We start from the raw sequence: 26,586 nt of genomic DNA on the forward strand, positions 1-26,586 counted from the left end.
AGCTGTACAAGAAACAATTAATAAATTTTAAGTGTTATTAATGATTGAATCTGCATATAAATATTATAATGTGACAAAACTGTATCAGGAAATGGCAGCGTATCTGGTTTAGCTGCAGTATTGCTTCAGTGAGGAGTTCCATATTCATCTAGAGTCAGGATTTTTAATTGCTTTCTTTTATGGAGAAGAAGTTTCAGTACGGCCTGATCACAAACCTTTGAAAGCTATTTTAAGCAAACCATTATACAGAGTGCATCAATGATGGTTACTAATGTTGCAAAACTATCAATTGCAATCCAGTTCTAATGAACCTGGAAAGGAAATAATTTTTGAGATGTCTAGAGGTTTTTGTTTTAATTTAACAGTGATAAATTTATGTTTTGGATTGTACTGATATTGCTGTGGATAGGATGAGGTCTTATTATCTATGTCTGAGAGAAAACAATTTAAATATTACATTACATGATAGGTCCTTATAATTATTAAAGAAAATTATTTTGAAAGGATGGCCTCAGTAAAGAAAGCAAGATCCAGAAATATATATAAAAATATAGGAATTATAGACAGTCAAGGACCTAATGGAAATTTACTGGTCAACAATACCGTCTTTTGATTAGGTATGTATGCTCATAAACGTCGAAGATGCACTGAACGCTGTTACCTTCCCACCAAAGGTGGTTCCTATTTTTCTACTTTCATTTTTACATGCTTTTGAACTGCTACATTGGCAGAAGCTGGGATGAGTAACAGGACCTCACTCCGTTACGCAAAGCTAGGAATTCAAACCGCCGACCGTTCTGATTGACAAACTCAGCATTCTAGCCACTGAGCCACCGTGTCCCTCTTATATTCTTATAGTATAGCAAATTTTATAGGACAATAGACTATACAATCTATATTTCCAATGAACCATGTTGTAATCAAGATCCAGGGAAGACCTAAAGTTGCTAAACCGCTGAAAGTAAAACAAGAGTGGAACACATTAGCTTACCCTGTGTTGCCATTCTTCAACCTCAGACTCTTTACGCTTCCTTGCCTCTTCCAGAAGAGCAATCTTGGCTGTGTATTCTGCAAGTTCTGTAGCCTTTTTTGAAAGGTGGGAAAAATAAACTACATGAGATAGAAGTACTTGGGATCAGTAACAGAACTGCTCGCTATTCCTAGAGCCTCCGGTTTTGGATGCGGTGGGATATTTTGTTTGTTCTTGGGTCAGAAAATGATACCGTAGCAGCTACAAAAAAGTAAAACATAGGCGGGCAAACTTTAGTTATGCTAAGCCTGGATAACTAACATCCAACTTTATTAAGCTGGCCTTAAGAGAACTTTCACAAATTTTATTGAATATTGCCCGAATAAAATTTGTCAGCCCCAACTATAAAAAAACAATTTGTCTATTCCTGCAGCATCAACAATGTCTATTTTATTTCTGGCTGCAAGTTAGAACATTAAAAACTAGTTTATAGCCAATGTAACTTAAGCAAACGGTTCCCAATCTGGTACCTTCCAGATATGATGGATCTGCAACTATCAGTATCCTGAGCCAGATTTTACGCATAATGCCTAGAAAGTCTGAGAGCTATAATGCAACATTTCAGAAAGGCACGTGTGATAAGAAAAGAGAATTTCTTTCTATCAGATATCTTTGATCCCTGCAGGGATTTTAATTCATTTCCAGCTCAAACGCAGCTCAACCACTTTCTCTATAGCAGCACTAGATTGTAGAAGTCCCTGTTCTGTAAAAACTGATGTGCCCTTAAATTTTATTTTGTCATTGATTCAGGAAATATTTGGCTTGTGTTGTCCATTTTCTGTACTGTATCCATTTTAGGTATCATTATCAACTTTATATGCTTTAAATTTACTTTGAAAATTCACTGTAGGTTGGCATGAAGGCTTTGAGAACCAAAGGCAAGGTTTAAAAAGCTATAACCATTGATGATGCTTGAGGAACCTAGCCCAACTACTTTGCTAAGATTCATATCTATTTTCCAAGTTTCCTTCTGAAATGCCTCCGATTCATACCAGCTGCTCCTGACTCTTCATCTGGTCAACCGCCTGCCTCTCCAGCTCTTCCTTAGCTTGCAGAGCCATCAGACGCTCATTCTCCAGGCGCTCTGCTTCCACCTGGGCCCTTGTTCTTTCGTCCTCCAGCTGCCTGGCTTTTTGGATCTGGTCTGAGAGCTCTGGCAAAAAAAAAAACACAAACCACTCTTTAGAAATTGCACCAGTCTGGCTTCTTGTGGGAGAAAGTAGTACAGGTAGTCCTTGATTTACAGCAGTTTGCTTAGTGACCAAAGTTACAACAGCACTGAAAAAAGTGACTTATGATCATTTTTTACACATGACGATTGCAGCAGGTTGATATTTGGATGCTTGACAATTGACTCACATTTATGACCATTGCAATGTCCTGAGGTCATGTGATCAGATTCTGCAACCTTCTGACAAGCAGTCAATATGGAAACCAGATTCATGTAACAACTGTGTTACGAACTTTACTGCAGGGATTCACTTAACAACTGCAGCAAGAAAGGTTGTAAAATGGGGCAGAACTCACTTAACAAATTTCTTTCTTAGCAACATGAATTTTGGACTCAACTGTGGTCAAAAATCAATGATTACCTGTATTATTTACAGAGTAGAGCAATTCCTTCACCTTATCACTTTATGGCTAAGTATGACATGCAATTAAGACTTCTGACTTCCATACACTTATGCTTTTGGAATGCTGGTGCTCGTTTTATGTGTAAGATATTCTTTGAAGATAAATAGTTACAGCTTTAGTCACCAGACATGACAGCACTGGCCGACTTGCAGGAAGTCCCCAGGCTGTTGACTAAGGTGGAAGACTGGAAAACATCTTAGAAGAAATGTCTGTTCTCAATAATCCAGGTCATGGTTGCCCCAAAGGTGGGTTTTTTTTTAAATGAACTGAAGAAGCTTCTTAGAGGAGAAGCAAAACATTTTCAAAGAAAAAAAAATCCTAGATTCTTTTGAAAAAAGTACCTTTGGGACATCTTAGAAGAAAGCAGAGGAAAATCACCTTTGCTTTGTGGCCAAGAAACTAACATGGATGTGTCCATGTTGTGAGCAAGTTATAGATTGAAGGTAGATGTAATCCATTTGGGTTTTATAATCACATTGTGATGATTTCTATCTATAAAACTCTGTCCAATCATATACCTGCCAAGATAATCAGTTACTTCTGATTTCATTCACTTGACACCACACAAACATTACTTCAAAGGTTAATTTTTTGGTCAACCAAACTATTAACATAGGAAGCTGATACTTTGGAACTATGCAGCAATGCTGCCAAACATCAGATCCTGATGGCAACGACATGTCATGATTCCCTGTTGCTGCAGGTAAAGTGAAGCCTCTTCCTGCTTCCCACTCCCTTTGAGGGATTCTTCCTCAGAGCAAGATCCTGGGAGCTCATTAGGGTGAGACTATTCTCCTTTCAGAAGGAGATGTTTATTGGTCTGGGTATTTCTATTGATTAGGAAACTCAATCTATAGTACTACCGTGACAATTTATGTTGTCATTGCTTGGTAAAAACACTGCTTCTCAGATCAGAAGTGGTGAACATAGAAAGATGTATCTGGGTTTTGACAACACAATGGTAGTAGTACCTTTTTCTGCTTTTTGTGTCTTCACTTCATACTCCTGCAGCCTCATCATCAGCTCTTCTTTCTCTCGCATCATCTGCTCTTTTTCCTTCTCAATTGTCTCTCTTTTCTTCTTCTCATTTTCCAACATCTCTCTTTAGATATAAAATTAAATTAGTTTTAGAACTGGAACAGGCTACAAAACATTTTACCACACTTTTCTGATTTTTTTTTTCATAGTACCAGGAGAAAACAACATGAAAGTATCTGAACACTTGTTTAAATGAAGAGTAGTACTTATTATGTAATGATTGCATTTCTAATCACTCATGATTGGTGATCTAAACTTTTCTATTAAGGACCCATATAGGAAGTAAAGAGGATGTAAAGGTCTAAGGCAGTGTTTCTCAACCTTGGTGACTTTATGGACTTCAACTCCCAGAATCCCCCAGCCAGCATAGCTGGGAATTCTGGGAGTTGAAGTCCATAGGACTTAAAGTCACCAAGATTGAGAAACACTGGTCTAAGGCAACTCAACGTCTTACCAATCTATACTTACTCTGGATTTAATTTCTGGTAACCCTTTAATTGCCATGGATGCTATGGTATGGTAAGACTATCAACATATCAACACATAAGGGGGCATGCATTAGCGCACCAGCGTCCCTCCGTACCTGTCCTACTGTCCCCATTTATATGTACTCATTAGTAGTCATTTTATGGCTGTTTGGCTTACTTATATTCATTTATTTGTGCCATTTTTCATGTGTCCATGTCTATGTCTATAGTGATATTTGTTTCCTTGTACTTGTTGATAAATAAAATAAATAAATAAATAAATATCTCCTGCAGAATGATCATGTTTAATGTAGGGGGCCCAATTGAGTTATACCATATTGTAATGCCTATGCTTCTGCTCTCACCTTTCTAGCTCTTTCTGGTGTTTCTCTTCCCGGGCCTGGGCTTTCATTTGCTGGACCTCAATGGTATCAGGTTTCCTACGGCGCATATACAGCTCATGATTTCCCATGCACAGCTGCAGGATTCTCTTGTTGATTCTTAGGCGAGGAGCATAAAATATAAAGTCCTGGCAAGAAGAGATGAAAAGGTTAAAAAGACACCCATGCACACTCAGACTTGCAGTGCCCTACTTTATACTTTTTGTGCTAAACTTTTTACTTGCTGCTTAATTCTTTGTAATGGAAAATCCAAGCAGTAACAAATTAACTTGCTTAATCATATAGGACAGGGATGGCAAACCTATGGCACGCGTGCCACAGGTGGCACGTGGAGCCATTTGTCAGGGCATGCAAGGCGTTGCTCTGTCAGTTGGCCAACGGGCATGCGCGTGCTGGCCACCTGAGTTCAGCCTTTTTTAAAGCCATTTTTCTCCCTCCCCAGGCTCCAGAGGCTTTATAGGAGCCTGAGGAGAGTGAAAAGAGCCTCCACCGCCCTCGTGGAGGCTTCAGGAGCTTCCCTAAAGGCTAAGGAGTGCAAAACACCGGCCCTATGAGTAAAGAGGAAGTTCGGGAACGGACTTCTGGTTTGCTCATAGGGTCGGTTTAAGCCCTCTGGAGGCTTTAGGGACCTTCAGGGAGCTTCCCTGAAGCCTCGGAAGAACTAAAAACTACCCTATGAGCAAACTGGAAGTCACTTCCGGTTTGCTCGTAGGATCATTTTTTGCCCTTTGGAGGCTTCAGGGAAGCCTCCTGAAGGTCCCTGAAGCCTCTGGAGTGCCTCCAGGGGGGCGGGGGCTGTTTTCACCATTCCCAGGCTCCTATAGCAATAGCAATAGCAATTAGACTTATATACCACTTCATAGGGCTTTCAGCCCTCTCTAAGCAGTTTACAGAGTCAGCATATTGCCCCCAACAACAATCCGGGTCCTCATTTTACCCATCTTGGAAGGATGGAAGGCTGAGTCAACCCTGAGCCGGTGAGATTTGAACAGCCGAACTGCAGAACTGCAGTCAGCTGAAGTAGCCTGTAGTGCTGCATTTAACCACTGCGCCACCTTGGCTCTATAAAGTTCCTGGAGCCTGGGAAGGGCGAAAAAAGCATGGAAAAATGAGAGGTCACGCCTCTCATGTGCGCATGCGCACTGGGGTGTTTGTCGCACATTGCATTATGGGTGCGTCCCCCCGCACATGACCCCCATGCACTCCTCTCCCTTATGGCACACGAGCCAAAAAAGGTTCGCCATTGCTGATATAGGGATTAGATCTTTTCCCACGACTGACCGATGATTGCTAATTTCAGCACTAAAAATACATTAATAATTTCTGAGCCCGACCAATTTAATAACTACTATAACAATCCTTCTCTAAAAGCCTATTTTGTGATATTCATTGTGCTTTGGGCATGGGTTAGTAATGGTATGGAAATCATTCAAATTCAAAACTTCTGTCCCTAAGAACTTACTAGCCAAGTATGAAAGCAAATACATTTGCAGGATGGAACAGAGACCGAAGGGAAATTATGAAATACCAAAAGAAGAAAGTGAGGCTAACATTTAAGAGAAATAACACAATAAAGTTATTCAGGGCTCCAGTGAATATTTGGAATACAAAATGTCGATATGTTTAATGGCTACATAACTAATTTTTTTCATCAGCTGCAATGAATTATTTCTACTTATCAAATATTTAAAAGAGAGGAAGTTGTTTCTGAAATTGAAGCAATTTCTGATGAGACCTATTTATATTATAAAGGAAAGCAAAATGAGACATATTTTTCAATATGCCAACCTCTTACAAAAGATTTATAGAAAGATTATTTCAAAATTACCTGGAAAATTAAATTCTATAATGCAACAATAGAAGATGTTATTGAATAAGGAGATATTCCTATGGGTTTTTTTTACAAGTTATCATTTTAAGACTGCAATTTTAAGACTCCCAATTTTGCGGAATATAAGAGAAATAAAGTGATGTCTATAATATTAATATTCAATAAGTACAGTAAAATGATTTAACAAACATTCTAACATATTGATGTGGGTATGATGAAGAGAAGGGAGCATTCCATATTCTGTTGAAACAATTTCAACCATTAACCAAATTTATTTGATAGAAACAAGTGCTTCCATTATAATTTAACTACTGAATGGGCATGCAATTTCATTCTACGTTTTATGCAAATTAAGAGGTAGGGCTTTTAAAAATAGTAAATAAATAATTCTCTTTCATTAGGAACAACTCTAATTATCAGTTATACCCACTGGTGATTTCTTGTCAATGGGTTTTATAACAAACTTCTTGTCATTGAAAGATATGTTTCGAATTTCACTCCAAGGGAAGCCAATTTTAGGGGTTAACCTGGAAACAAAAAAAGCAGATACAGATAAGGAAACAATCTACAATACAGACCAAGAAATCTGGCTTAATTATAGGTAGTCCTTGGTTTACAACCACAATTACTGGAATTTTGGTCACTAAACAAGTCATCAAGTGATGAGTCTTAATTGTACAATATTTTTACTACGGTTGTTAAGCAAATACCATAGTTGTTAAGTGAAGTATGAAATTATTAAGGAAATCTGGCTTCTCCAATTGACTTTGCTTGTCAGAAGCTGGCTGAAAAGGTTGAAATTGTGATCATGTGACCACAAGACACTGAATCATTGTAAATGAGAGCAGATTGCCAAGTGCTATGAAGCCCTATGAAGCGTTATATAAGTCTAACTATTGCTTGAATTGCGATCACGTGACTCTAGAGTTGTTGCAACAGTAAGAACTTTGAGGATAGACATATATTTTCCAAGGCCATTGTAACTTTGAACTGTCATTAAATGAATGGCATTTGAGTCAACACTATGTGGTTCGCAAAACACAATTTTGTACCTGGCTTAGTTGCTGTACTTTGACATAGCAATACCAATAGCATTAGACTTCACAGTGCTTTACAATCCTCTCTAAGTGGTTTACAGAGTCAACATATTTTCCCCAACAATCTGGGTCCTCATTTTACCCACCTCGGAAGGCTGGAAGGCTGAATCAACCTTGAGCATGGTGAGATTCGAATTGCCAAATTGCAGGCAGCCAGTAATGAGCAGAAGTAACCTGAAGTACTGCGCTCTAACCACTGCAACTCTGACATGCTAATAAATATCATTTTTGAGTACATGAGCTGCATGACTGCCCATCCCATTCTGTATAGCATCAAATTCCAGGGATTGGGGGGGAAAAATAATTCAGTCTCTCTCTTTCTCCCTCTCTCTCTTTGTACCCTTATAGTTCTAACACCTGTATTCTTCTTTACATCACATTTTTTAAATCTTTAATCTTCACAGAGACATAAGGCTCTTCCACATAAAGGTTTCATCCATTTAAATCTCCTTTATAATATATAGGTATTAATTTAATCTTGGAGAGATCCATGTTATAGTTAGAGCAAGGCTTACACTGGAACTTAAAATCTGAGCAAAGATCATCCTCCTCATACAAAGAAACACACAAGTATATAACTCACACAGAATAACGAGCATTGTGTGTTAATGCTTTTCAACATATACAGACTACTGTTTTAAAGCTATTGATGTGGTAATTAAGTGTTGGAATGCAAAGGCAGTTTTCATAATGAAAAATGGAAGTGCTGTTATTTATATGCTAAATTCAGTATTAGCCATAGGTGTGCCTTACCATATTCCAACCTCCAGTAATTTCTATGCATTCAAGTATGTAGTAAAAATAAATAAGGGGGGGGGGGGAGCAGCAACAACTTACATATTATAAAGATTCAATTATGAATCACTAGAGGTGCCAATGTTTAATTTTCTGTGCACATCCCCCTTCTCAGATTTTCCTTCAGAAGCAAATGTTTCCTCCTGCAGGCTTTATATAGCTTGTAAAACCAGTTTGAATGACTGTGGCTACACAAAGAGACCTGTCATTCAAGAATCCAGAAGTAGTTTCACTCATGCAATCCTTAGAGTGACACTCCTTATTTTCTAGGTGTGATTGGTTTGCTAGGAAAAAAAAACCCTTCTTCGATGATCTTGGTATAATTTTGATTAAAAACCTCAAGAAAGACCTAGCATGTAGCCTTTTTTTTCAATGTTTGCAGACAGTTTCTCCTGTTTGAATGTTTGTCTGGTTTAAAATGTGCCTTTGAAACAAGTTACTATTTATAAATAATCTACTATGCTTCAAAAGTAAGCTCTAGTTAATTTAAAACTTGAATATCCTTGTTGTATTGAACAAGTATTATGTGAAAAGGAACCATTCCTTTTAATATTTAATTGTTATCATTCGGTTACTTCTGTCTGATTTCCAGATTATCACTAATGCTATTTCCTCGAATCTCTTCCTTAATAAGGAACCCTAGAGCTACTGGCTTAAAATAACAAAGATTGTCAGTTTGGTATTCCAAGGATTTAACTTGACTTTACCTGCACTATTTCCAGATAAAGCCAACCTGTTGGCTAAGAATCATTTCTCACTAATGGCTCCTAGCTTGGAATAAGCATAATGAAAGTTCTCCAGTGGGGAAAAAGCTGAGTGAGAATCCTGGATGATTCAGCAAGGCTTCTTAAATGGTGACGATACTGTGAATGCATTCTGCTCAGACTTGGTTACTCTAATGAACCACAGCTCTCGAAACAGAGATTCCCTAGCCTTAACTAAAGATGACAGGAATTGAATCTGAGGCTCTCTACATGCAAAAGATGCACTCTTCCCTGACTATGTAACACATACAATACAGAACAGGTTATTAAGACTATAAGACTATAATATATGTGTCTGTTTGATACTTTGTAATCTTCAATTCAATGACACAATGCATCATAGGGCAACAATTACAACGCAGCTCAAATAGGCTAATTTACAGAATACATCCAACAACTGGAACCCATGATTCCCAAGGGATTGAAATTTGGCCGAATTGTGGCCGAATTCAGCAGCATACCTTTTGAGTACACTTCCCAAAAATCCTTAAGTTATTTGGCACAAGGAAAAATGGGAGGACTTTATCTTCACTCCCTTATCGCCCATTGGAACCTGTTTCCAATTGGTTGGCAGTAAGGACTAACAGATTGCTTAGGAACTGAGGCTGAAATCTGAAATCTCTTAATGGTGGTGACCAGTAAGGGAGGAATGAGTGATTCAGATGCCTGCTGGCAAGCGTGTGTTGATGGTCAACGGGTGGGCCCTCTTTCTCCTTGGAGAGAGGGGTCCCTTGGTGTCATGCCAAAATAGGGTGTGGGGTGCAGTTTTCCTTGTGGTCTGCCACTCCCTTTGTTCCTCCTCCCCCCAACAAAATGGGAGGAAGTTCTGTAGGTCAGCTAAGTGGTGGAGGAAGTAGTTTCACCAGAGCTTTCCTGAAATTCGTGAGTGAAGGCAAACATCACAAGTGTATAGTATACACGGAAAGCAGAATGTGCCAATGGATCATGGATTGTCTACATTATCCTTTGGCTCATATCCAAACCTTAGATCATGTAGATGATTGTTCCTGATTCTGTCCAAAACTGAAAATGGACTTGGCTTCTGATTTTTTTTTAGAATTATCATTAAGGTATGATACATAATAATAAAGACAAGCCATGTGATGATTATTTCCAAAGCCCCTGTCTGTCCTTCCGAAACCACATGTCTGTACATGAATTTAAGAAGAAAACAGCACCGTTAATGCGATAAAGCAAGGCAAGTGACATTGAAGTCACATGCACTCCAGCACAATATTATTTGGCATACAATCTGAAAGGCAAGGTGACCTTAGCAGATATGATTGCGATAAAATTACACATCAGAGATGACGTAATTCTTTGGCACAACAGCAGCTTTTTACTCTTACAAAGGATTACAAATATCTCCACTTACTTGTCTTCCTTTTCATAAATGTTGAGCCCAAGTGCATCTACTCCCAACCAAAGGTCTGTTCCTTTCTTATTCTTTATTTCAAAATAGTTGATTCCATACATTTCAAGATCCTGAGCAATCTTCAAATATTCCAGCATGGCATTTTCTCTGGTTAATACGAAATGGGAAATGTTAAGACTTGTTTTCAAGACTGATGCAGAGCTTTGAGGTGCTGGGAAAATACAATATCCAGACTGATAGATGTAACAGAAAAGATCTAAAAGAACCAACTCACTTCCCTATTACTAACCCTTTCCTCCATTTATCAATTTTTATGGTTTTTTCCCATTGTTTGTTCAATATTATTTCATTAACTCTATTGAATCATCTTGGATTTGCCTATATAGTATATATACATACAAGATATTTTTATTTATATCAATAGTAATTTAATATAATGAGTGCAGAACAAAAGAAAGTGGTGCTTTAAAAATCTTCTCTAGTGCTTAGATTTCATATAAGATGTGGGTTTGGAATAAGAGAATTAAACATTGGACATTTTGAAAATAATTAAGACCAATTTTTAAAAGTCAATTAAAAAAAATCAATGATATAACTCACTTAAGCATTCCACCATGTTCAGCATGCCACACTTGAATTCTTTCTTCCCATTGTTCTCTAGATAGTTTATGTTGATCCATTACTCTAAAAATAGAAAGGTATACCATGAAATTTAAGGTTTAATTTGTTTTATTTACAAAAATGTGCTAGCGAACTTGGGTATATGGAAAAGATGGCACAAAACGTTTAAAGTAAAAAAAGTCACTTTTTTGAGATTTTTTTTAAAAAAGATGAACCTTGATCAAGTTCCAATACTAATCTTTTAATGATTAAACTCTAGCTTTACTATAAAGTTATTCTTTAAGGATGTGCAAATGTCTGCAAAAATCCCTGGGACAATGATTTTTGTACTCAAGAGTTCCATGGAACAAACTGATGCCTTAAGGCAGTGTTAAATAGCAGCAATTTATTAGTTTGTTAACTGAAACCAGAAATGAATTGAGAAATAATAAACCTATTCAACCAACACTCTATCTTGATAATATTTCCCCATTTGTTTGTTGCAATTTTGATTAGGCTTAGATCACATTTTATTTCAAGACCTCAAAGTGGTACATGTAGTTCCTTTAATTTTCATTATAACAACTATCCTTCGAAGTAGTTTGAGAAGAGCGACTGATTCAAAACCTTAAGTATTAGCCTCACTACCGTGTTTCCCCGAAAATACGACCTGTCCTAAAACTAATGCCTTGCCACATTTTTCGCATGGGCAAAAATATAAGCCCTCCCCCGCAAATAAGCTCCCTGGACAACACCTCCCTCCAGCCAGGCAAAGCACTACTCATCGACCTAGCGGTTTCCCGAAGGCGCCAAGCTGCGGAAGCCGGGGGAAAGGTGCTCACGTTGCTTGGCACCTTCGGGATACCACTAGGTTTGGGAGTGGTGTTTGGCCTGGCCAGAGGGGGGAGTTGCCGGGAGGTTGCTCCCTTGCGAACTGGCTCCTGAAGAGCCAGGCACAGCCTCAGGGGCAAAGCAGCCATGAGGTGACCACATTCACAAGCAGCCGCCCGGCAAAACCCCTCTCCAGCCAGGCAGAGCACCATTCACTGACCTAAGGGGTATCCCTAAGGCACCAAGCCACCTGGCACTCTGCCTGCCCCCCAGCTCCTGCGACTTGGCACATTCGAGATACCCCCTAGGTCAGTGCATGGAGCTCTGCCCGGCTGGAGAAGGGGTTGCGTGAGTGCCTGTTCCACCCCCACCACGCTCCGAGCATAACTTCTTCTATGGCTTCCAAACTCCAAAACTCGGCTGCCGAGTCTTCCAGCAGCGGCCGCTCTAGGAGTGCACTCTATGGTTGTGGGCTGGCTGCTGGAATTCTTGCTGTCTGGAGGACTCTCTGTCTGGCAGCCGGGTGGTTGCTCGTGAGTGTGGTCACCTCATGGCAGCTTCACTCCTGAGGCTGTGCCTGGCTCTTCGGGAGCCAGTTCGCAAGGGAGCAGCTGCCTGGCAACCTCAAAACAATAAGCCCTCCCCCTATAATATACCCAAGGTCATATTTCGTGGGGCAAAAGAAAATAAGACCCTGTCTTATTTTCAGGGAAACACGGTATCATGTTTAGTTGCTAACTATTATGTGCAGTACTAGAACCCTATAAGCAATGAGCATCCCTAATATTCTAAAACATTTTTAAAAATCTTAAATTGTGCTAAATTTCATGAAAATTACAACACACTGTAGTTCTTTTCTATTATTGGTATTTTATCAACATTTTGAAAAACAAACCTCAGACTTTTCATTTTATCGTGTCACTCTCTTCTTAATACATTGGCTATCAGTCGTAACAGCTGCAAAAGCTGTTCTAAGTGTCTTTTACACATCCCACATTCTTATCTTGAGGAATAAGAATTGGGGAGAGCTGGGCCTCAAGGTTTCAACAGAAGTGCTTACCGCTGGGGGACCAGACGTTCAGAACTGAGATACCCAGCCTTGTGCAGTTCTTTATTATAATCTCCAAATTTGGATTGCACAGCATAAGATCCAAGAAGGACAGCAGTTTCCGGTGGGCAGTAGATCTCATCACTAAGAATTCCTTCTTTCACTTGCAAGAAGAACAGTTTCTGTGTGATATCCTGGATCAACTCTACAGACACATCCTCAGGGAAAAACTTGGCCCGGAATTTGAACTGGAGAGGATTCTCTTTCCTGATCTCTTGAGCAGAGACCTAAATAGAGATAAGTCAAGAGGAGCAACAACAAGTATCAGTAAATTATGAAATACTAACTTGTTAAACACAAAGATATTTATTTATTCAATTTTGTTGCCGATTGATTCCAATCAATAATACAAATTTTTATTATCAAGTTATTACATATTTTTAATCGTATGATTGTCTCCCGCTCCAAAGAATCAACTTATTTTAAATCTGTAAAAACAACAGCCTCTTACGTATAAAAAGCTATTCTGCCCTCCAAACCACCATTTCAATTGTCTTTCTGATTCTTATGACTTGATCAATAATGTTGCTCAGTAACTATTAGGAAGGTCATGCGGGGTCCTTGGTGCTCTCTGAGCTTGGTTGTTTTGTTGCAGACATTTCATTACCCAAACCAGATAACATTATCAGTGCTCCTGATGATGTTACCTAGTTTGGATAATGAAACATCTGCAAGGGAACAACTACGGTGTTTCCCCAAAAACAAGACAGGGTCTTATTTTCTTTTGACCCCCGAAATAAGTGCTTGGTCTTATTTTCGGGGAGGTCTTATTATTTTTGAGGTGCAGGAGGCAGCGAGCGTGGTCACCTTATGGCTGCTGCTGTGTTGCAATATTTTCAGAGGAGGGCTTATTTTCATGCATGTGCTCAAAGGCCCCATTGGGCTTATTATCTGGAGAGGTCTTATTTTCAGGGAAACAGGGTAGGCTCAGAGAGCACCAAGGACCCCTCCGTTCAACCCCGAGTTACAAATATTCTCCATTATTGATAATACGGGTCATATTATAACATAGCTACATGTATGCGTGGGGGGAAGGGTTGTTTGAACAAGGAAATCTTTACATTTCTGAGGTTGTTTTTTCCCTGTAGCAAACATCAGGATTTGATAAGTTTAGAAATAGGAGCAACTATCTTTCAGAATGTTTGCACTGTCAGGACATGTTTAACTTTCAGTGAGCATGAACATACATTCTCTCTCTCTCTCTCTCTCTCTCCCTCCCTCCCTCCCTCCCTCCCTCCCTCTCTCTCTCTCTCTCTCTCTCACACACACACACACACAAACTTTTTGCACTAAAGTGCTTTAGTACTTAACAGAAGTGAAATGTCTTTTTGAAAAACAAAAAGGCTGCTGTTTACACATCTGGCTTTGTGGTAAGGAGAGCTGGAGATACTTCCTAATATTTGTTCCCTCTATGTGTCAACCAGAGTATGCTTGTTCTTTGTTTATTTGCTTAATAAGGGCCCACTAGGGAAAAGTTATCCATCATTATAACACATCTGGATTACAATAATGAAAAATAAAATGGTGTTAAATATTTTAAACATTATCTCGCTTAGATTATGTGTTCTTGACTGCTTGCAACTTCTTTATCTCGGTATCACAACACAACTTGAGTTTACAGATTTATATAGTCCCTTTAAATTGCTTTTTCTGCATCAGCATTCCTACTATGCACAAAATAAACTGTGTTAAGCATATAGGATTAGCCATTTTAAACAGCATTTACTAAATTAACATTCATAATTGACACAGTTCTTTCAATTGTCAGTTCAACTGAACTGACTGCAAAAGCTATAAATATATAGTTTTATAAAATCAGGGGGAGGGAGATGGAAACTTTTACTTTGCACGAATTGAGCACAATCTGGAAAGACTAGTGAAAGACTAACATAAACTTTGTATTTTTTTTTCAATACCATCATACTGTTTTAATCTGTTCAAGTATTAAGTAGTGCAGGTACAAATTATATTTTCACTTTTTTCCTAACAGATATTAATACTATTTATGCCTCCTATGAATGTTTACAAATAGGTCAATGGAAAAATAATTTTCTGAGACTGTGATTTGATTTAAAGATTTTAGATGGAACTGATTATCAATTAAATTGTGCAAACCTATCTTTGGACCTTTTAACAATCAAAATTAGCTTATTTCATTACCTTTTTCTCAAGCTTCAGCCAGGTTGGGAAACCTTTATTATCCGTATATTGAAGACCAAAGTACCATACTTCACGCAAACCTATAGTCTTCACCACCTGAAAGGAATTAGGAAAGGTTGAAGCAGTGGGTTTAAAGCTGTAACACTTCCTGAAACAATTCATACAGGTAATATTAAACCATTAAAGTTTTGCCATGTCAAGCAAATGACAAAAAGTGTTGCATCCACACTTAACTTTCTAATCTAAGCTGGGGAAAAAAGAACTGGTTTCAAAGACTGAAGGAAAGACATACTGTTCATGCTGATAGATTAAAATATAAAACAGTTATTTAGAATACTATTTAAAATGTTAAACTAAAATGCAATTTCTGCTTGAAATAAGTTCATTTATAATAGTACTGTTATAACAGTAACCCCATTAGGCTCAGAGTCTTGACCAAGAAAAATTCAGATTGCATCCATACTGTATTTTTGAATAATAACAACACCTTAATAAAGCATGACAATGTTGTTTGAATACTCCATCTTTTATAAATCAATGAAGACTAATGCAATGTAATTAAATATGCATGTTGGAAGATTATTTTTTATGTCAAAGGTTATATCTCTACATTATGGTTGCTTCCCTTTTGTAGTGATTTTTTTTCTGTATAAACAATGCAATGGACTTGAATGTAGCAACACAGGTTCAGGAAAATACATGTTTGAATTAAGGAAGTATTAAGTGAGCAGCAACGGAGGGCAACTACATGTTGCTGCCCATTCATCACCTCTTAAACTCAAACATGAATCTTCCTGACCCTGTGCAGCTGTGTGGCCTAAAAAATGTACAGTTTCTGATATTCCATAGTTTCAAACTAACTAGCAATCCAATTCTATAAGAAACTAGAGGAACATGGTGAAATTGCTATTAACAATTTATAAGGGTAGTCTTTGATTTACAACCATTCAAAGTTAGAATGACACTAAAAAAAAGTGACTTATGACCCATCTTGTCAACAGAAGTAGGAAAATACAGTTCTGTAAGTGGAGAATTTGTGATTGGGTATATGTGGGTGGCACTGTCTGTTCCCACCTTCCAAAAATGGTGCTCACTCATACTGGTAATAAACCTGGCAAGCAATAGGGATAAGCCACTGTAGAGAGAGATGAGCCTCAGTGTGGATCATAAACATGATTCAGAGAAAAGGAAAGAAGAGTGGAGCAGCTAGAAGCCAGAGGAATGGCATTTTCCTGTAAGCAGCCAAATTAGAAAGGAATTTTTTGTGCAATAGAAGAGTGATTCATATTTGTAGAATCTGAAGAACAATGGTAGTAGGGATATGAGCAAGAGAGATTTTGTATACTGATATGAAAGCATTCGAGGGATCTTACTACCTTGAGAAATCAATGGCCGAAGCAGAAAATCAAGTTCAAAATAATACATTTCTTTTTTAATTTATTATTACATTTATATGTCAGCTATCTTGCTGTTGAAGTTTTACTTTAACATTATCAATTTATTTTCTGTATCAAATGGATATTTTGACAATAGTTGACAATTGTTTGTCAATTGCATTGACAAATGTTCTGACTGTTTACAGTTCGTGACAATTGCTTTAACTTATTTATTTTTTCTGACCTGTTCACCAATTTGAACAAATTGTAGGCTATTGATAGATATCTTGATTAACTATTCTGTAAGCTGCCTTGAGTCACCATGGACAAATAGGCAGCAATATAAATTTAATCAATCAATAAACAAACAAACTTGCCTCCAGCCAAAAAATAATCCAGTAGCTGTAGTTTCCCTCTGGTTACTGCATTTAATTTAAGATAAAGTATCTTCCAACTTTTAATTAGCAGTAATAATAATAAAATAACTATGCTAATGATCCCTCTGTGGGACATGATAAAGTGCAGCGTTTAGTTTCATTTCATGTAGAAAACAAAAAATGATATAAGCAAGGTAAAAATGAAAATGTTTCTGGGCATATTTCCTCATGGCATTAAGATATAAGACACATAGAAGCTTGAATTTCCAAATAAGATTGTAAAAATTAATGAAAAAAAGAAAAAAAATATTGAGAACTGCTTCCTTAAAATACACATTTCAGGGATAGGTATGCTCAAGTTCTTTGTCTTCTCTGATTGTTATTTACTTGGTCTGGAAAATATATGCACCAGAATTAAAATATTGAGAAAAAGCAGGTAGCTCAGGATAATAAAAATAGTAATTAAACACCCCCACCCCCCAAAAATCCTGCTGAATTTCAAATAGGGGAAATAAGGCAAGTTTTATAGTTATTACACTAGCAAGGAAAACCTGTTGTAAAAAAATCTGTAGCAGGTGTTAGTCAGGAAAAGCAGGAAAAAAAGAAAAAATGCTGTGCCTACAATACCTGTCCATGTTTACTTACACACCCACACACACACAGTGTTTCCCCAAAAATAAGACAGGGTCTTTTTCTCTTTTGACTCCCGAAATAAGCACTTGGCCTTATTTTCGGGGAGGTCTTATTATTTTTGAGGTGCAGGAGGTAGCGAGTGTGGTCACCTCATAGCTGCTGCTGTGTTGCAATATTTTTGGGGAGGGCTTATTTTCAGGGGAGGGTTTATTTTAGCGCATGTGCTCAAAAGTTCGATTGGGCTTATTATCCAGGGAGGTCTTATTTTGGGGAAAACAGGGTATGTGAGTGTTAGTTTTTATTGTATTTAGTGTAATGTAATATATATATATATATAGTGACTTTATACACACACACACACACACACACACACACACACACATATATATATATATACATACACATACACACACTTTGCTAATATTTGTGGGTGTACACTTGTGTACATAAAAGTATATACAGTATACCAGTATATACTGAGAAAAGCAATCGATTGGTCAAATTGGCTTTCCTGAAACTGAAAAGTGGAAGGGCACAGCAGCAAAATTGTTCAATAGAGAACATGATAGTAATCTAGACGGAACATCTTGCAAATTGCTGTTAAAGATTTGAAAGTTAATTAAGGCTAACATCATCAATAATCAGTCTTGAGTATTTAATGTCATTGTTATGTCATTCTAATTAGAATTCTAAGAAAGTGCATTAGGATTTGTTTCTCAGAATTTTAATTCAGTATTTTCAAACAGATTTACTCAACATCCAATAATGCCATCCCACCCCAATGGTGGGAAAAGAAAATCTAATAGATTATTTTATAGCAGGATAATATAGGCAACCAGTGGACTGCATATGGTTCCTAGATCCCTCTATTTCAATCAAAAATATCAATATAGTGAATAAAAGAAAAAATAAGGTATAACTTGAGGTTTGGAAAAATCACAGGAAAATATACAGCTAAGGTAAAGATACTAATAAAGAAGAGATGAAACAAAAGCAAACAACAACTACCTCCATGGTACTATCTTTTTTAAATAAAACAACATTTTGCTTAAGATCCTGTGAAGAATAATGAAGTTTTATGTGGAATAAACAGACAAGTTTCCAAAAAGGCAGACAGATACATGATCAGATAGCTAATGTAAGATAGGTAATAAGGAGAACAAAACTTATTAAGAGATTTCAATTTGTTCTGATCTGCAAATGGTGACAGAATATTAGTTATATTCAGGCTAATAGATGTGTCATAACACACCTGTGTTATGTGTTCAGAGGAACCTTTACAATGAATAAGAAATTGCTATAAGATATGAGCCTGGGAAAATGAAATGCTTCAGAATAGGAAGGAGGATAAGATACGAATGCTCATTGTCTTTTTATCTATAAGAAATATATTAAAAGACATGGGACAACTTTTGTTAGCTGATAATAATCTCATTATGAAAATACAATAATGAAAAGTCAAAAACCTAGCTTAATAGAATGGCAAGGGAAATGTCAACTACCACATTTATTGAACCTGCAGCTGATAGCAGAATAAGTGGTAGTTTATTCTCACCTGCAATTTCTTTTTCTTTTTCTAAATTCCATGCATGCTTATACTAACCTGGTCAAACAGCTGCTTCCCTGTAGTGTTAGGCTGGATGGCAAACTCCAGTTCTGCATCCATTGTGGTAACTCGAACGTTGACCTAGAAGAAAAGATTAAAACAATGCATAAGGAAATAAATAGGCTCAATAATTTCCCAGTTCATAGACAGTTACAGGAAAGTATGTTAATTTGAAAATCCGAACTATAATGTTTGTTTCACACGGCCATTTATCTCTCACACATGACTCTAGCTAAAATCAATGCATTAGCAAAATATTAAAACTGATCATTCTAGGTTCAAAATGTATAAAATGACCTCTTTTTCTAATGTTGAATTCTATTTAATACTGAATACCATATATGGTAAGACAACTGGCAATTTGTACTGGTCACTTTTTGTTCTATTATTAGTTATCAGTATTGTTGACTGTTTATAACAAAGGACATTAAATTCCATGGATTCCACTGCATGTTAAGATTTACTTATTACTTTACAATTTTCAATGTTTTTCTCAATCATTACCATTACCAACTATACCATTTAGGTACCTAAATTTATGGTTCTAGTAAGATCAATAGATTTATACCAAGAGAGCCACATCTCTATCTTTTGATCTGATATATAATGTGAAAATGTTATTTTGGATACATCCATTTTTTCCCCTATTCTCAATGAAAAACATATTTCAAAATGGTTTGTTCAATGTTCTTGAATTTCAGAAGATTGAGGTCTGCTCTTCTATAAATTCAAATATGCCAGGGTGTGCATAATTAATATATGTGGGCCTTCACAAATACCCCAAAATATTACTGGACTACAACTCGCAGTTGGCTAGATGATTAATGCTCACCAACATATCTTAAGGGCATTAGGTTGATGAAGACGTATTAAAGGTCACAGAAAGAAAATGTTCATGGCTATCAATATGGTAGAGAATATAGCATTAGAAATATAAAACAACAATTTGTGTTGTTGGCAGTGTACAATTAAATTATACTTATCAGCGAAATACTTTTACACTAGTACATAGTTCCCCAATCTTTTCAGTTCTGCAGACTGGCGATGAGAGGAGAGAGAGGGGACAGTTCCCCACAAGTGGCTGGTAATTGTGCATGCAGCTCCATTTGCTCATGGGAAGTGTCTGCGGCCTGGTTGCAAACAGCTCATGGCCCACTAATGGGCAAACAGCCCAGAGGTTAGAGATCCCTGCACTAATACACAGAACAAGTTTGAGAATATTGTACAGGAGTCCTTGATTTATGACCATATTGATCCTGGAATTTTGGCTGTATGTTGGTGTCAGTGACGTGCGGTGACGGTAACTGTTGGTGAGGCAAGACTGCAGCAGCGGTGAGAAGCAACGTCCCTGGCACTGTGTCCGACAGGCGTCTCGCATTTATGGCGGACATAAACGCGAGACGCCTGTCGGACACAGTGGCGGGGGTGTTGCTTCTCGCCACCGTCGCGCTCCACCGCCTTGCCCCCCGCCTCCTCTGATGAACAATCCTGCAGCCAGCCCACCCACCCCTCACCAGACCTGCTCCCTGCCTGGACTCACCGGTCTTCTCCTCCTCCTCCTCCTCCTCGTCCCGCTCGGTGCTGGGCTTTAAAGGGGTCTCCCCTCCCCAGCCAGCCAGCCCACCCAGCTAATTCCTCCCCCACCACCACTGTGTCCAACAGGCCAGGTGTCTCGCGTTTATGGCGGACATAAATGCGAGACGCCTGGCCTGTTGAAACACAGCGGCGAGAACGTCCCTGCCGCTTCCGTGCTCCGCCGCCTCGCCCCCCTGCCTCCTCCGACCCCACCGCTGCTATGAAGAAAGAAAAAACACACACACACACAAACCTCACAATAAAAAATTAAATTTTTTATTAAATTACAAATTAAATTACAATAAATTTGACCCCCCCCTCCGTCTGATCCACCTTTTCCAGCTGTGGAAACTCTCTCAACTCTCCTCTTGTCCGGCCAACGTAAGCGTGCTCAACGTAAGCTCTTAAGGCATGAGTCGCTGCTCCCCGATCAGGAGGCGGGAGAATCAGTGCCTCTTTTGCATATGAAAGTGTTCATTTGTTAACTCCACCTTAACTTTTAAAAGGCGAACAATTCCTTAGGCAAAAGAGGCTCCGAGTTCTCTCGCCTCCTCCCATAGTTAACACTGAGAGCAGACACCAAGCCACTGTGACTTTGAATCTGGTAGCAACTACCCTGGCTTTAATTATTTTAAAAAAATTATTTAAAATTCTTTCTTTTCCTCAGGAGACTGGTGAGGCCCCGCCTGCCCTGCCTCTAGTGACTGCATGTCCCTGGTTGGTGTAGTCCTAAGTTTAGTCACCATGTGACCGGATACAATTTTAAAATTGTTTCTACAAAATGAGACACCACACTGTTGAGTTAACCACATGGTTATGTCTGAATTCAGCTCACCAATGGAAAACACAAAAAAAGTCACAAATGGGAGCTGGTTGCCAAACATCTGAAGTGAGATCATGTGACTGTGACTGCTGGGGTGGTATAGCAATGATATCTTCAAGAATGGATGGTAACTAACTTTTTTTCAAATTCATTGTAACTTTTAACATTTGTTAAGAGATTGGTAAGTCAAAGACGACCTGTAATACTTTATTATTATTGCCTTCTTCCTGGATGTTCTGGATGCAACTCATAGATTTGCATACATGTATGCAGGCAGCTATTAACAAAATAGCACCTTCCAGTTCTGATTTCCTGGAAGGTGACAAATTTCCAGATAGAAATTGAGGAAAGGAAATATCATTATATTAATATATATTCATATTCATATAATGAACATTATCTAATACTGGACAATGAAAATTAGATAATCACTTGTCTGAAATAGTATGGAGTCTCCTGCTTGAGCAGTGGCATTGAATTAGACTAGAAGACCCCCAAGGACCCTTCCAACTGGTTATTCTGTTCTGAAAATACATGCATGTTACATTCATTAACACAAAACAGTTCCTTTCTCTTATTAGCCTCTATTAATAGTACAAACTAAGTAATTGCTCCATTAGTAATCCACTATTTCTGCCATAAATTTTTTTCTTTGGCTGAAATTATTTTCTTGGAAAAGAAACAAAATATTTGCTACTTAAAACACAAAAGAATTACAATTTATTTTCTGTGTTTTTTGCTTTATTTCTTTTTCCCTATTCTTTTTTACGATTCAAAATGTGTACTGGTTTTATTCTATTGAAAACTTATTTAATAGAAATTAGAAAAGAAAAAGAAAAGAAGCTATTTGCTGTTTGAATCACGAGGGGTGAACAAATCAAAAACTTTAGTACTAGAACCATACAAAGCAGTAAACTAAGGCCATTTGCAATGGCTACTTCTTATGCAATTCTCAGTTTAGCCTATAGCTTAATTATTCTCTCCTGGTCTATATAAACCTATCAATTTTGGGGGGGGGATAAGCCAAGTAGCTTAGACGCGGTTACCTACAAAAATCTTTCCTTTTATATGCAACTAAAAAGAATCACTTCCCACTCAAGGTTTTATAACACATCTTCTTCTATTACATTAAACATTACACCATTTTAGAGATCTAGTAGTTGTACATAAGACTTTCAGGTATTGCACAGGATTCTGGGGTAACAGATTGTTCTCCACTATCAAATTTTACTGCAGATAATATAATGGCTGTAAAGGCATTTGATCTCAACAGTGCTTTAAATTTCAAGAATATGGAGAACTGTAGAAAAAAGGGATAAAATGGCCTAGACCCATGATGGCAAATCTACGGCACGTGTGACATAGGTGGCACGCAGAGCCCTCTCTGTGGGCATGCAAGCTGTCGCTCTATCACAAATGCACTCGGACTTCCCTCCAGCCAGCTGATTTTTGGGCCTCTGCAGTACATACACGAGGCACATGTGAGAGACATGTGAGCTTTCATGGGCGACTGGGGGGGCTGTGTGCGCATGCACAGGGGTGGGGGGGGAGCATGGGTGTGTGTGCGGTGCATCCCCCCAGTGGCCCATTTTTGGTCCCAGGAGGCTGCAGGGAGGCCAAAACAGGGCACGGGGAGGGTGTCACACGCGCATGCACAGGAATGATGGGTGCAGGGGGGGGCGTGTGTCACGTGCACATTGCATTATGGATGCACTTTTGCACGTGATAACAAAAAGGTTAGCCATCACTGGCCTAGACTATTTAGACCCTAAAAGATCATCTGAACATTGGAGTTAAGTAGCTACGTAAACATTCTGTGCAAATGTTATACTTGACAAGAATGTTCTCTTTATTTTCACTGAGACCTTTATGTATTTTACGCACCATTATTGTACTTCTTGTGATCTACTCACAATCTCATGATTTTATATGTTTAATCACATTAAGTAAAACAAAATTTTAAAAGGTATTATAAAAAAATAACCTTGCTGCTTGAGTCTATTTTAATAATCTGAATCTTTTAGCTGCAGAAATGTTATTTGTATGCTGTGTTCTGTTGTCAGGAGAAAACAAGTGATACGAGTGTAAAGTCACAAACTACAGTTTGAACTTTGATCTTTATAGCTTAAAAACCCTGATCTTATTTAGCCCTGGGCAACCAAGGCTGTTTAAACCTTTTACATTTCTTATACATTGCAACTTAAACTATCATAACTAAAATCTAGAAGAGAAAATGCTGCATACTGTCTAGTTTCAAGGTGTATTACTTTAATCTTTTGAAAAAACAAACAGTCTGAAATGTTAACATAATAAACAAAAACAAAAAAACCTATTAAGTATAAGAATTGGACCGAAATATCTGTAAGGCGAGGCAACAGATTGTGGAAGATTGGCTTAAGGATGTATTTTTATTTCTCTGTCTTTAAATTTCCTATTTGGTTAGCGTCTAAAAGAAGCAGCTGATTTTTTTCTAAAAGCTGCTCTCAAGCTTTCCACTTCCTCTCAGCAAAGTCTTTATATGCCTCAATTCATTCCTGCATTTATTATTCCACTTACTTATACTAAGTGTGCATTTGTGCCATTTTGAAAAGGATAGGACAGAGGAGTTCTTAAGAGTCTCCCACTTTTTAAAATTGTTGTTGACACTGCACTGTTTCAGATAATGAGCGATATCCAACACCACATCCTTATGCAAGAATAAATTCTCTTCATTAGTTAATCCTCCAATTCTTTGGGACAAAGTTTGGGTGTATGCTGCACCTTTTTGGAAAGAGGATGGGAATCTCTTTTGGTTATTGGGCCTTGGTTCACAAAGTAGGGCTAAACTTGGGCAAAACAGGTTGCAGGACTCACCACAGAATATAAGCAATTAAAGCAATTGTGGCTGAATTATGCTGCATATATTTACGCTGATTGGATTATCACTGCCCAATTAGGGTAACAAATGGTTCATGTTTCATGCAGAGACTCCGAAAAGGACAAAGAGAAAAGCAGCAGTTGTAGCAAATGTCTTCCCAAGCAGATTGCACTGTTTTAACAGCTGTATGCAAATCAGAACTTAAGTTTGTTTAATGATGATGATGGTACAAAACAGTTGCTCAGCCTCAATATTTCTAAGTTCCAAAAGCTTACATAGTTGTCTTTGCAGCAAGAAAGGAAGCAATCTCTGTATCTGCTAAATACTGGAAATGGACCAAAGCAATTCATTTTTTGGGTGATACTCAAAGAAAAACAACAAACTGTCTTTTTATGAGTGCTCATGTTTCCAGAAACATAATTTGTGTTATTATAAATATCACATTTTATCCCAAAGGTCCCCCCTCCCTTCTCTGCTCTGAATTCACAGAATAGAACCTTCTTCATGAAACCAGCAAAAAGGTGGCTGGGTCACAGTGAAGTCCAGTTTACTTGTGAATTGACATGCTGCAAATAGTATTAATCTTGACATATTGCACTACACAAGCCATAGCAATTTGGCTTATAAACACACTATGCGTATATTGTGTATGTGTGTATATACAGTGTGTCACAATATGTGTGGGGTGTATACATATAGACAAACACACACACACACACACACACACACACACACACACACAGCAAGCACAAAATGGTATACAAGTCACCATTCCACATGTTGAATCCAAAGTATACCAACTGGTTTATTAGCCCAGGAGAAGCCTAAATACAAGTAGAAGATTAAATATTGATTAAAAAGATAACTCTAACAAGAAAGTAGGAGATATGGAGGGACAGAGTTGCATGCTGAGAAGATAGGGTTAAGTATACTAATGAAAATTTTGTTTTAAATCATATTTGCTAGAAACGGAATATTTGAGATAATAATGTAGCATCATTTTCAAACACAATTTACATACAACCTAGAACACCTATATTTCTTTTTGCTACCACCTCCAACTGTTCAGTTTTTCCTAAACTTTCCACTGGATATATTCTCCTAAGATTTTGCTAATGTTCTGACATATCCTAAAATATAAAATGTAATGGAACACAAATAATATAAAGATGTTAACATCAAGTTTTGCTTACTAGCGCAATAACCAGCCCAAGTAACTTTTATAGTGTTCCTTTAGAACAAGGGTGTCAAACTTGCATTGTCACATCATCATGTCACATATCACGACTTTTTTCTCCTTTGCTAAATTGGGTGTGGGCGTGGCCCAGGGGTGAGTTTCAAAAATTGTTCAAACCTACTCTGTGGGCGTGGCCTCCTTTGTGGGAGTGGCTTACCACCCATGTGACTGGATGGGAGTGGCTTGCCACCCATGTGACAGATGGGAGTGGCCTGCCACCCATGTGACCTGGTGGGAGTGGCCAAGACGATGTTATTAGTAGATATTACTAATTACTAGATACTATTAATATTACTAGATCATTATTAATGCGTAGATAACTGCGGGATATTACACACACACAAACTATGACAGTGCCAGGAAAACACCAAAAAAATAAGAATCCCCCCCCAAAAAAAGACTGCCAATGAAACCAGTTTTTTTTCCCCCTAAGCCTAAGGACAGGAAAGACAAAGTCACTGGAATAAAAACCATCAAGGCAATGTGGAAAATTATAAAGAACAGGCGCTCACAGAACCATCAACCACCTCAGAATTACCTAAACAACGAGGGTGAAACACACTAAATCTGGCAAAGCTGCCTTGCACCAACCTGGTCTGCCCATAAAAAAGCAGCCACTTTGAGACACATAAACCTGGTCTGAACACTTAAAAGCAACATATTGCATCACAAATAAAACATTTGCAAAAAGGAATAACCCTAACCCTAACATTTCTTGTAATAAACATTCTATAAACAATAAATAAATAAAATTTCCCTAAAATAATTAAAAACCACCACGTTCAGAGAACACCAAAGGACCCCACAGTCCTCTCCCTCCTTATCTTTTTCTTTTTTTGTCCTAACTTTTTCCTCCTTCCCCCCCCAACCCCACTTCCTTCTAGCACTGATGATGTTACCTAGTTTGGTAATGAAATGCCTGTAAGAAAACCACCAAGCTCAGAAAGCAGCAAGGATCCCACTATCCCCA

General features: G+C 38.0%; 1 protein-coding gene across 1 annotated transcript in view; it reads right to left on the reverse strand.

Annotated features, from left to right (window-relative positions):
* Window positions 1-26,586, reverse strand: part of EZR (ezrin) — a 41,094-nt gene that overhangs the window by 4,332 nt on the left and 10,176 nt on the right. Inside the window, exons 3-12 of the mRNA XM_032215715.1 lie at window positions 19,122-19,205; window positions 15,133-15,228; window positions 12,925-13,199; window positions 11,034-11,117; window positions 10,434-10,580; window positions 6,833-6,929; window positions 4,536-4,699; window positions 3,637-3,767; window positions 2,023-2,183; window positions 992-1,084 (exon numbers count right to left, since the gene is read on the reverse strand). Of these exons, the coding sequence (XP_032071606.1) occupies window positions 992-1,084; window positions 2,023-2,183; window positions 3,637-3,767; window positions 4,536-4,699; window positions 6,833-6,929; window positions 10,434-10,580; window positions 11,034-11,117; window positions 12,925-13,199; window positions 15,133-15,228; window positions 19,122-19,205 (1,332 nt within the window). The remainder of the gene's footprint in view (window positions 1-991; window positions 1,085-2,022; window positions 2,184-3,636; window positions 3,768-4,535; window positions 4,700-6,832; window positions 6,930-10,433; window positions 10,581-11,033; window positions 11,118-12,924; window positions 13,200-15,132; window positions 15,229-19,121; window positions 19,206-26,586) is intronic.

This window comes from Thamnophis elegans, chromosome 4 (genome assembly GCF_009769535.1).
Source record: "Thamnophis elegans isolate rThaEle1 chromosome 4, rThaEle1.pri, whole genome shotgun sequence".
NCBI lineage: Eukaryota > Metazoa > Chordata > Lepidosauria > Squamata > Colubridae > Thamnophis > Thamnophis elegans.